Source organism: Equus quagga, chromosome 13 (assembly GCF_021613505.1).
Source record: "Equus quagga isolate Etosha38 chromosome 13, UCLA_HA_Equagga_1.0, whole genome shotgun sequence".
Lineage (NCBI taxonomy): Eukaryota > Metazoa > Chordata > Mammalia > Perissodactyla > Equidae > Equus > Equus quagga.
In genome coordinates, this window is record NC_060279.1 from 80,913,256 (window position 1) to 80,925,564 (window position 12,309).

Sequence of the window (12,309 nt, forward strand, 5' to 3'; positions counted from 1 at the left end):
TTGTACATTATTGTTAGTCATGTTGTGGGTACACCTCTTCCCCCTTTGTGCCCTCCCCCCACCCCCCCTTTTCCCTGGTAACCACCAATCAGATCTCCTTGTCAATATGTTAACTTCCACCTATGAGTGGAGTCAGATAGAGTTCGTCTTTCTCTGACTGGCTTATTTCGCTTAACATAATACCCTCGAGGTCCATCCACGTTGCTGCGAATGGGCCAATTTTGTCTTTTTTTATGGCTGAGTAGTATTCCATTGTGTATATATACCATACCTTCTTTATCCAATCATCAGTTTCTGGGCATGTAGGTTGGTTCCACATCTTGGCTATTGTAAATAATGCTGCGATGAACATAGGGGTGCAAGGGACTCTTGGGATTTCTGATTTCAGGTTCTTAGGATAGATACCCAGTAATGGGATGGCTGGGTCATAGGGTATTTCTATTTTTAAATTTTTGAGAAATCTCCATACTGTTTTCCATAGTGGCTGTACCAGTTTGCATTCCCACCAACAGTGTATGAGGGTTCCTTTTTCTCCACAACCTCTCCAACATTTGTCACTCTTGGTTTTGGATGTTTTTGCCAATCTAACGGGTGTTAGGTGATATCTTAGTGTAGTTTTGATTTGCATTTCCCTGATGATTAGCGATGATGAACATCTTTTCATGTGTCTATTGGCCATATTTATATCTTCTTTTGAGAAATGTCTGTTCATGTCCTCTGCCCATTTTTTGATCGGGTTGTTTGTTTTTTTGTTGTTAAGCCGTGTGAGTTCTTTGTATATTATGGAGATTAACCCTTTGTTGGATAAGTGGCTTGTAAATATTTTTTCCCAATTAGTGAGCTGTTTTTTTGTTTCAATCCTGTTTTCCCTTGCCTTAAAGAAGCTCTTTAGTCTGATGAAGTCCCATTTGTTTATTCTTTCTATTGTTTCCCTCAACTGAGGAGATATAGTGTCTGAAAAGATTCTTTTGAAACTGATGTCAAAGACTGTACTGCCTATATTCTCTTCTAGAAGACTTATTGTTTCAGGCCTAATCTTTAGGTCTTTGATCCATTTTGAGTTTATTTTGGTGTGTGGTGAAAAAGAATGGTCAATTTTCAATCTTTTGCATGTGGCTGTCCAGTTTTCCCAGCACCATTTGTTGAAGAGACTTTCTTTTCTCCATTGTAGGCCCTCAGCTCCTTTGTCAAAGATTAGCTGTCCATAGATGTGTGGTTTTATCTCTGGGCTTTCAATTCTGTTCCATGGATATGTGGACCTGTTTTTGTACCAGTACCATGCTGTTTTGATCACTGTAGCTTTGTAGTATGTTTTGAAATCGGGGATTGTGATTCCGCCGGCTTTGTTTTTCTTGCTCAGGATTGCTTTAGCAATTCGCGGTCTTTTGTTGCCCCATATGAATTTTAGGATTCTTTGTTCAATTTCTGTGAAGAATGTTCTTGGGATTCTGATTGGGATAGCATTGAATCTGTAGATTGCTTTAGGTAGTATGGACATTTTAACTATGTTTATTCTTCCAATCCATGTGCATGGAATGTCTTTCCATCTCTTTATGTCGTCGTCAATTTCTTTCAAGAAAGTCTTGTAGTTTTCATTGTATAGATCCTTCACTTCCTTGGTTAAGTTTATCCCAAGGTATTTTATTCTTTTCATTGCGATTGTGAATGGGATTGAGTTCTTGAGTTCTTTTTTTGTTAGTTCATTGTTAGTGTATAGAAATGCTACTGATTTATGTATGTTGATTTTATACCCTGCTACTTTGCTGTAGTTGTTGATTATTTCTAATAGTTTTTCTATGGATTCTTTGGGGTTTTCTATATATAAGATCATGTCATCTGCAAACAGCGAGAGTTTTACTTCTTCATTACCTATTTGGATTCCTTTTATTTCTTTTTCCTGCCAAATTGCTCTGGCCAACACCTCCAGTACTACGTTGAATAGGAGTGGTGAAAGTGGGCACCCTTGTCTTGTTCCTGTCCTCAGAGGGATGGCTTTCAGTTTTTGTCCATTGAGTATGATGTTGGCTGTGGGTTTGTCATATATGGCCTTTCTTATGTTGAGGTACTTTCCTTCTATACCCATTTTATTGAGGGTTTTTATCATAAATGGGTGTTGGATCTTGTCGAATGCTTTCTCTGCATCTATTGAGATGATCATGTGGTTTTTGTTTTTCATTTTGTTGATGTAGTGTATCACGTTGATTCACTTGCGGATGTTGAACTTTTTTTTACTTTTTTAAAAGATATTTATTTTTTCTTTTTCTCCCCAAAGCCCCCCAGTACACAGTTGTATATTTTTAGTTGTGGGTCCTTCTAGTTGTGGCATGTGGGATGCCACCTCAGCATGGCTTGATGAGGGGTGCCATGTCTGCACCCTGGATCCGAACCGGCGAAACCCTGGGCTGCCGAAGTGGACCACGCAAACTTCACCACTCGGCCACGAGGCTGGTCCCTCATTGTCCTCTTTCTTAGTGGTAGATGGTGCGTGTTGCAGCAAATGATTTTTTTTCTTAGGAGGGGCGATCCTAACTTGCTCCAGATCCCCCGGCACTTCACTGAGGAGGTGGGCCCCAGGCATGCATTGAACTCACTTTATCATCTAATGGACCTGCTGCTTTGTGCTCATTAGATCTGATGGCATCCATGTAGTGGTGATGTCAGGTGGGTGTGATGTTTTGTGGGAAATCAGGGTGATCAAGGTCTGTGCAGACTATGACAGAGAATAAGAAAGTTGAACTGACAGCCCTGAGGCAAGTGAAGGTGTGCTGTTGTCCCCCCAGGGGAAATGTGCTTCTGGTGGTCTTTGCATATTGGTAGAGAAAAGGCATTTGCCAGATCAGTAGCTGTGAAGGTAAGACTCTTTAAACCCTGGAGTCATCCTGAACCTCTCTTCCCAGCAGAAGCAGCTCCTCCGAGGATTAAAACATTCCTGCTGCCCCTGATGGTTAACATGCACGTTTCTGCCAGGCCTTGTCCCCTGAGCTCTGTTATGTTGGTCTTTCATCTGCACTGAAGTCAGGGACGCCTGATAGTAGTGTCTCCTAAGGCCACACTGGCCTACAGGGGACAGCCACCACTGCAATTTTCAGGGCGGAGGTGCCCTCCGAACTAATCTGTTTCTCGATACCTTCATAACAAGAGTGTCCTTCTCTGTAGTATGAGTTTGTGTGTGTGTGCACACAATATTGCACACAATAAACCCACTTCAACCTTCCTGTACCCTAAGCCTTTGGGTTCCCTCCTCCACACTATACCAGGGAGGCTCCGGCAATTCAACCTCATTGAATTTAGGCCACTGTTGAGTCCAGGTCTCAGTCAACCCACCAGACAAAACCTCCTTCAGGCTGCTCAGTCTAACACCTTAAATCCAGTCTTTTAAATGGCCCATATAGGTAAATTCGAGCCAGTCCAGTGTTGTGTCCCACGCGCCTTGGCTGGATTCTCTTAGATGCCATCCCATATTTATTTTTTATGCCCATTACATAAGCAAACCCTTCCAATTCTTTTGAGGTACAAGCAGAATCCCTCAGGGTCAGATTTTACTTGTCCACCTAGAGTTAGAGGTCCAGGGGGCAGTAAGGGACCTCCTTGCAAGGCAGCGAGCTAAGGTGAGGTTATGACAGGTCTTCAAGTGATGGCTGGTTGATCAAGGTGTCCTTAGGAACTAAATTGATGGGTAGCTTACTCAAAAGCTATTTGACCCATGTGACAAGAAATACTCTAGATCTGGTGTTCAGAAGCCTGAGTTGAGATGTCACAATAAAGAGTCACATATCACCCAGTCTCCAGACCTAGGTTGCTCCAAGATGCAATGCCCTGGATTGAAGGCATCGCTAACCCTCTTAAAGGACCAGCTCTGCCACAAGAATAGTCATAGATCTGCCTCCAGGGGCCTGCTGCCATTTTCCTCAGGGGAAGGAAATACCAGATCTCTCAGGGGTTGAGAGAGACTGGCTCTGAGTTGAGACTAATCTCCAAACTTTCTGTGGTCTGCGACAAAGCAGGGTTTTATGGTGGTCAGATGATAAGGTGAGTTTGGGCGAGTTTGTCTCCCGGTGGCTCACTGCCTGTGCATGCCCGCTCTGGTTATTTCCCCCGTCCTGGCTGGTGATTGGAAGGGACATACTCAGCAATTGGCAGAATCCCCACATTGGCTCTCCTCCCCCTAGGGTGAGGACCCTCAAGGTAGGAAGGTCCAAGCAGCAGCCTCTGCCAAGATAGCAAACCGGAAGCAACACCACATCCCCAGGGAAACCACAGAGATGAGTGCCACCATCAAGGACTTGAAAGACACAGGAGTGGTGATCCCAGCGCATCCCCACTCAGCTCGCCTGTGTGGCCTGTGCAGACAGCAGATGGGTCCTGGAGAGTGCCAGTGGTTATCCTGAACATAGGCCATGACTCTAATTGCAGCTGTTCATTCAGGTGTGTTCTCTTACCTGGAACAAGTCAACTCAGTTCCTGGTACAAGTGTAACAAGATTTTCAACTTCATCTGAATCCACCCAAACAACCCCATTCCAAGCCTCAGGAGCCGCCTCCCTCCCAGGCAATGCCTGAGCTCAGATATGACACTTAGTGGGTCTGTGAATTCAACAGAGGTTGTAATTCTGAAATATACACAATTAAATTTTGTATCTAAGTTTCAGCTATATCTTCCCTTTGGCTACAAAGAATCAGAAATTCTGTTCAAGAGACTAGAAGTTCTCTGATTCTCTGTGTCTTGAGCTAAGGATGTAAAGCCCTGAGCGAGTGGTTTTCTTTCTACAACCTCTGCAGTGGTGATAAGCAGCCAGCCCACCATACAGTCTGTATGGTCACAATTGCTGCCATCGTCTGCCCATTGCAGTGGCCATTTGGCCTCCCAAGGCACCAGCTTCAGTCGACACCTCATTTCAAGCAACCACAGGTGATGGTTTAAGTGAACGATGCCCCTGCCTACTGTGGATTGCCAGCATCCCATGGCAGGAGCTCAGCTCTGTGCTCCACACTGAGGTCAGAACCCAATCAAACCCAGAATCCCAACTTTGAGGGTCTGTTTCTTGGGACCCCTCTTGATACCAATTACTGTGTCAGCCAGGGTTCAGACAGGAGACTGAAACCACACTAGATATTTCACACAGGGGACTTGGTTGTGCACATTTTGCAAAGCTCGGAGAGCAAAAGCAGATGTTGCAGAAACTCAGAGATTAATATTTGCTGGAGGCCACTACCCCTCATAGGGTTTGGGGGACCCAAGGGAAGGTTTGGTGACCACAGAATCCTGGAGCTAACAGGCCAGTGCTGTGAGGCTGCCATTGGGAGCGCCAGAAGAAACTTGCAGGCTCCCCAATCACAGGCTGCCGGCTTCATCTCTGCAGACCTCTCACCTGACTGTGCCCTGATGGACTGAGGTTCAGCCAGTGTCTCGTGGTCTCTGCTCTGCCCCTTTGGCCTGGCCACCACCAGTTTTAGTCTGGTGTCCCAAGGCCTGAAGGCCTTGTCACTCAGTGGTCCCTTCTGCAAGGAATGCCTCCTCCTCTGGCCCCCCCAGAGCATGCAGCCTTCTAGGGCCTGGCTTTGAATGGGGGCAGCGAGCCTGCAGCAGGTGCTCAGCAGTGTGGAAGGGAAAGCTGGCCTCGGGATTCTCCCCATCCTGTCCCACTCAGCAGGAGCTCAGACCCTGCAGTGCCGCGGCCCAGCGTGCCTGGTCTCCATGACGCTATCACCCCTCCCACTGCCCTTCTGCCCCTTGCCTCGCCCACTCCTACCATTCTGGCCACCTCATTGCTCATCCTGCCTCACAGCCTTGGCACTGGCTGTTCCCTCTGCCCGGAATGCCACTCCCCCAGTTATCCGCAGGCCCAACCTCCTGGCCTCTTCGGATCTCTGCTCCCCGAGAAGCCTTCCCCGGACTTCCAACACCACATGGCTGCCCTCCCCCAGTCTCCACCACATCCTCAGGACTTATGGTCTTCCCAGCACCTACCCTCTGCCTTCTCCATCTCCCTGACCAGCCTGGGCTCCTTGGGGGCAGGGCCCGGGTCCACATTTCCCCACAGTCTTCTCTGTGCACGGTACACAGGAGATGCTCTACAAACGTTTGTGGAATGAATGGGCGAGGAGGAAGCCAGGTCAAGCGGGAGGTGGAAGCTGGGAGGTTTCCCGGGGTTCTCAGCGGAAAGCTGGAGCCTGGACACCCAGGGTGGGGACCAGACCCCAGGGTGGGATGGCAGGGCTTCCTGAGGGGTCCAGTGTGAGAACACCCTGTTGTCACCCATCCCATTCTACCCCATCAGGCTGTGCCTTAGGGAGACGAGGAGGCCATGAGGAGAGAGAGAGGAGGGGAGGCCGGCAGGAGGGGAGGCCATGGGGAGGCGGAGGCCTGGCCTCTCAGCAGTGGGCTACAGCCACACGAATGACCACAGGCAGCTCAGATAACTATCCACAACCTAAGCACAGGTCTGAAATGAATGTCCTGGGCATAAATCAGACTCCAAATCCGTGGTGGGTTACACAGTGGAGAATGAACTGGTGCTGAAGAAGGAGGAACTACAGCTCCCGAGATGAGCCGGGATGCCCCTCCGGAAAGCCCCCATGATGCTGACTATAGAAAATCCAGATGCAGGTGAATCCCATCTTGGCCGTCACACCTGGGGTGGGATATGTTGGGGAGGGGCCCACTGGGCTTTGGGGTGGGCTGAGGCCCTGCCCATGTGACCTCAGCTGCCCCATGGTGGGTGGGCCTCAGTGTCTCCTCGGAGAAAAGGATCCCAGTGCGTACAGCCATTGGGAAGAGGAGATGAGAGACCACACAGAGAGGGAGGCATGGGGAAGCCCCCACTTGGCCTCCTCTCCTTCACATCCAACACAACACAGTAACACCATCTCCTGCCCAGGTTCGAGCACGCAGAACCCTGTGCCTGCCACAGCTGTTGCCTCCTAATTTCTATTATTTATTACATACTATTTTATTATTTATTATTATTCATAAACAAATCATTAATTTTAACATTCATTTTATTATTTTAATGTATTCATTATTGTGTTTTAAATAGTATTTTTTAACTTATTTATTGTATTATTTATTTTTAATATTTAGTGTTTTATCATTTCTATTAATTTAGTATTTTCACTTTAATCATTTTGTTAGTAATATTATTATTCCATTCTATTGTTTATTTTTCATTTTATTTCTTTATTTAAATTTATCTATTATTTATTACATTACTTGTTTTAATATTTATTGTATTTTATTTTTAAAATTGTACTTTTTTCATTTAAATCATTTTATTATTCATTATTCATTTTACTTACATGTTATTGTTTGCTATTGCTTTATATCACTTATTTTTTTTTTAAGGTTTTTAAATTTTTCCTTTTTCTCCCCAAAGCACCCCAGTACATAGTTGTATATTTTCAGTTGTGGGTCCTTCTGGTTGTGGCATGTGGGATGTCACCTCAGCATGGCTTGACGAGCAGTGCCATGTCTGCGCCCAGGATCCGAACCGGTGAAACCCCGGGCTGGCGAAGCCGAGTGCGCAAATCCAACCACTGGGCCACGGGGCCAGGCCCTATCACATATTTTTTAAATTATCATTTTTATTTTTTACTGTTAACTTAGTTTATTAGTTACTCATAATTATTGATTACTGTTATTGCTGAGCCTCCCGAGGCTACAGTGGTTCGCCCTTTGTCCCCACCGGCTGCACCCCACCCCCGTTCGGGGCAAGACAACAGGCGGGAATAAGTCGGCACCCCTGCTGCCCTCTCCGGCCTTGTCCCTGCAGACACTGCCCGGGTCTGGAGCAGTGGGCACCATGTCCTCGCTGGCCGCCCTCCTGCTGTTTGCGGGTGAGGTGTGGGGCTGGGGTCCATGGGTGGGCTGGGTGGGAAGCACAGGACTGGCCTCACCTGCGTGTCTCCTCAGGTCTGTCCCTGGGCCCAGCCACTGAGGCGGCGGTCGGTGAGTGTGGGGTCTGGGGGGAGCGGGTGGGCCGCCCGCAGGGCTGAGCCCCCAGCCCATGCCCAGCTCTCATCTGGCCCCACAGTATTTGACCCCCAGCCAGCCCTGTGGGCAGAGGCCGACTGGCAGCTGGAGCCCTGGACCAACTTGATGCTGACCTGCCAGGCCCGCCTGCAGACCAAGGACTTCCAGCTCTTCAAGGATGGGGTGGCCCAGGAACCTGTGCAGGTTGGCTCACCCACCATTGAGCACCAGTTCCCACTAGGAGCAGTGACCAGTGACACCCGGGGCCTCTACCGCTGCCGCTCTGGCTTGGACAGCGGCTGGACCCAGCTGAGCAACCTGGTGGAGGTGACTGGAGCAGGTGAGCAGAAGCTTTGTGGGGCCAGTGGCTGCAAGAGGCGCCTCCCTCCCTCCACTCCTCACTCTCCTTGTCTTCTTTTTCCCTCCCCCTCCCAAGCAGCTAGGTAGCCTTGGGCAAGTCACCTGATATCTCTGAGCCTGAGTTTCCCCATCTGTAAAGTGAGGATTATGTTTGTACTGAACCCAGCAGATTGTGAGGAATAAATGACTGAGTCCCCAGAAAGTGCTTATGGCAGGCCTGGCACACAGTGGGGTCCTTACTGCATCTTCCTCTAGTTTTACACCTCTGTCCCCACCTGTCCCTGCCTCCCTTTTCCCCAACAATGCCTTCCATCTCCCCGTCTCCCTTACACTTTCATGAGTGTGGAGGTCCAGGTCCGGCTGGGCCACCCATGTCTCCTAAGTCATGCAGAACCAGCTACCAACTCTGCCCCACCTGCAGAGTCCCTGCCCCCACCCTTGCTCTCGACTGAGCCTGTGTCCTGGATCACACCGGGCCTGAACACAATGCTGCGGTGCCAAGGGGGGCTTCGGGGTGTTACTTTCCTGCTGAGGCGGGAGGGCGACGACCAGTTTCTGGAGGTGGCTGAGGCCCCTGAAGACGTGGTGGTCACCTTCCCGGTCCACCTGGCTGGCAACTACAGCTGCAGCTACCGGACCCACGCAGCAGGAGACCCCTCTGGGCCCAGCGCCCCTGTGACTATCGAGGAGTTGGGTGAGTGTGTGGGCCGTCCCAGAGGGCTTCCAGGGGTAGCAGGCTCCTGGAGGACAGAGCTGCGTCTACCTTGACCCTCAGCCCTGAATACCCCTGCCCAGGACTGGGTCTGGGAAACTGGTCACACAGTTGCCTGGATCACACCAGGCCTGAACAGGCACTGCTGCGCAGCGGGGGGACTGGGGATGGGCCACAAGCAGGGGTGTGCCCGGGGCTGCCACGCGGAGGTAGGGGTCTGGAGGCTGGGCTGACCGTAGCTTTCCCAGGGAAGGGTCCCACCGCGGGGTGGCCAGACTCGCCCCAGCGCCCCTCCCCGCCCCGCAGCCGCGCCCCCGCCGCCCGTGCTGCGTGTCCAGGAAGCTTCGGCCCAGGTCCTGCGCCCCGGCGTGAGCCTCCGCCCCAAATGCGCGGCGCCCCTGGGCGGCGTGGACTTCCAGCTGCGGCGGGGCGAGCAGGAGCTGCTTGTGCCCATGAGCTCCGCCTATCCCGACCGCGTGTCCTTCCACCTGGACGCGCTCGCCCCGGGGGACAGCGGCCTCTACACCTGCCGCTACCGGCTGCGCGACGCTCAGAGAGCCTGGTCCTGGTCCGGGGACAGCGCGCCCGTCGAGCTGCTGCTGAGCGATGGTGAGCCCTGTGCGGGGGACGAGGGGCGCCAGGGGGGCCCGCAGGGGGGCCTAGAAGTGCAGGCTCTGGGTCGAAGTCCAGTCCCGACTCACCCGCCCGGCCTCAGTTTCTCCAACCGAGAAGGGGACAATGAGCAGCAACCTCAAGGCCCCACGAGGAATAATTGGGTCAACAGGCAAGTCTGGTACAAGCCATGCAGGCGCCTCCAGCCCGGGGTCCCCTCCAGCCCCCGGGTGCGTGCCGAGGGCGGCCTGTCCGGGGACTGCAGGCCCCGCCGAGGACGCGGACGGCGCGTCGACCCCAGGCGAGGACCCTCCGAGCGCACGCCCCAGGATCGATGACAAAACACGACCCCTCCCCCCGTCTGTCTTTATAGAGAAACAAGTTAATAAGGAACAGTGTAGGCTGGGTGGGAGAGGAGGCAGCGGGACGAGGGCGGGCGCCGGGCCAGGCCCCCTCGCGCCGGGTCAGCCGCGTCCTCCCCGCAGAGACGCTCCCGGCACCCGAGCTGAGCGTGGAGCCTGCGACCCCGGACCCCGCGGCCGGCGCGCGGGTGCAGCTGCGGTGCCGGGCCCAGCGGGCCGGCCTGCGCTTCGCCCTGGTGCGCGAGGACGCGGGCGGGCGCCGGGCGCTGCAGCTCCTGAGCCCCGCGGGGCCCGAAGCCACCTTCGAGCTGAACGACGTCTCGGTGCTGGACTCGGCCAACTACAGCTGCGTCTACGCGGACCGCGCGCCGCCCTTTGCGGGCTCCGCGCCCAGCAAGGCCCTGGAGCTGCGCGTGCGCGGTGAGCGGCTCCCCCCGCCCACCGCACCCCGCCCCGTGTCTCCCCTAGGTCCCCGCGGGGCGAGTCCCGCCCCCAGGCCGCGGTGGGCGGTGCCCTCGGCCGGGAGCCTGTCCCCTAGCTCGTCTTCCGCCGGGTCCTGAGGCCCTGAGTGCCAGGCGCCGGGCCCCGGGGTCCCCGCAACATCCTGGGGAGAGAGGTGGCGCGGAGTCGGGCGCAGTGGCCGCGTGGGAGGGCGGCGGCCCTGACCGCCCGGCGCTCCGCCAGGACCCCCGCCCAGGCCGCAGCTCCGGGCTCTGTGGAGCGGGGCGGTGACCCCGGGCCGCGACGCCACCCTGCGCTGCGAGGGCCAGATGCCCGACGTCACCTTCGAGCTGCTGCGCGTGGGCGACACGGAGGCGTCCGCGGTGGCCTGGGCCCAGCACCGCCACTGGGCCGACCTGGTGCTGAGCTACGTGGGGCCGCAGCACGCCGGCAAATACAGCTGCCGCTACCGCGCCTGGCGGCCCAGCGCCTTCCAGTCCGAGCTCAGCGACCCTGTGGAGCTCCAGGTGGCCGGTGAGGTCCCACTGGGTTCGTCCTCCCGCTTGGCCGGCTTGTGCCCCTCCGCCGGGCACACCTGCCTCGCCTGCCGTGGTGCGAGGGTCTTGGCTGGCAGGTGACCAAGCCACTTCCCTGAGGGGCCTCGGCGAGGTCTGCCCTGATTTCACCAGGGAGGAGCACACGGGATACCTGCTTAACCTTCTCTTTTGTCGAATTTGTCTAGGAAGTTGATCCAGCTGCGACACGGGCTGCTGATGGGGTCCTTGGGAAGTACTTTCTCCAGTCTGGGTCACATCCCTCTTGCTGCAGCTGGAGGCTGGATTCCCTCTCAGGGGCTGGAGGGCTCTCTCTCATTCCTCCCAGGAATTAATAAATGTGAAGAGAACCTTTAAAACGTGTCCTTGGCCTTTGGTGGCTCCCATGCAGGGGGGCTGGACTCCCAAGGCTGAGGGAAATGGGCTGGAATCCTGTGTGCCCAAGGTGGACATGCTCTGGGTTGGATCCTGAGGGAAGAGGGGCTGAGGATTGAGGATTGGCTCCTGGGCCCACATTTTTCAAGACCCCCTTCTTCCATCAAGCTGCCTCCCACTCCCCAGGCACCTCTGCAGGGTCCCCAGCAGGTGTGGGTAGGTAGCTTGAGGCTCCAGACATTTTTTTTTTTTTTGAGCATACAAACTACAGCCAGGCCTTAGTGCACAAAATGCAAGCTCAAAGGAGCATAAAGGAGGACCCGGAGGAGACAGAGTCCAGACCCACGGAGGCGGGAGTGGGCCCTGGTGGCCCAGCCAACGCAGCCCCCTCCACCACCTGGACAGATGTTCCTTGCAAGGCAGGACCTCGCATTGGGAGGCAGGGTCCCAGCTTCAGGACTGCTTGGCTACACTCACTGGGAACTTCAGGCGAGTGACCTGCCCACTCTGGCCTGTGACCGAGGGGTGGAGGGCCCTTTCACATCTGTGCTACTGTAGGGCCAGCCCAACACCTACCGGCTAGTTTCCTCACAGGGTGGAGGTGCGACCTTTTGACCCCAGCCACCCCCTCTCCTGCAGCGAGGAAACCCAGTCAGTGAGGCCCCTGTGCGAGGCAGGAGGGCTGGGCAGAAGTGACCCCAGAGGCCCACTGCTGTCAGTCTAGCTAGGGGCTTATCAATTTTATTAATCTTTTCAAAGAACTAAATAACTTTTGGCTTTGCTCATTTTTTCTCCTTTCTTTTTTGTGGATCTCTACTTGGACCATTACTATTCGCTTCCTTCTACTTCTGAATTAATTTGTTCTTTTTCACTTTCTTCAGGTGGAAACTTAGATCATTGCTTTTTTGGGGCAAACATCAGTAAC

The 12,309-nt window shown here is 53.4% G+C and overlaps 1 protein-coding gene across 1 annotated transcript; it reads left to right on the plus strand.

Annotated features, from left to right (window-relative positions):
• The first annotated feature begins 6,529 nt into the window (after positions 1-6,529).
• Positions 6,530-11,368, plus strand: A1BG (alpha-1-B glycoprotein). Its single transcript, XM_046680610.1, has 9 exons — positions 6,530-6,606; positions 7,645-7,832; positions 7,909-7,944; positions 8,030-8,308; positions 8,750-9,022; positions 9,347-9,649; positions 10,138-10,434; positions 10,699-10,989; positions 11,198-11,368. The coding sequence occupies exons 1-9, from the start codon at positions 6,545-6,547 to the stop codon at positions 11,203-11,205; spliced, it is 1,737 nt and encodes a 578-aa protein (XP_046536566.1). The 5' UTR covers positions 6,530-6,544; the 3' UTR covers positions 11,206-11,368.
• The last annotated feature ends 941 nt before the right edge of the window (positions 11,369-12,309 follow it).

Bases quoted from the DNA above. Each gene is read 5' to 3' on its own strand.
- A1BG (XM_046680610.1), top strand. From the start codon at position 6,545: ATGAGCCGGGATGCCCCTCCGGAAAGCCCCCATGATGCTGACTATAGA. The intron at 6,607-7,644 runs GTGAATCCCATC...GTTATTGCTGAG, and splicing joins TATAGAAAATCCAGATGCAG to CCTCCCGAGGCTACAGTGGT. The intron at 9,023-9,346 runs GTGAGTGTGTGG...CCCGCCCCGCAG, and splicing joins TGTGACTATCGAGGAGTTGG to CCGCGCCCCCGCCGCCCGTG.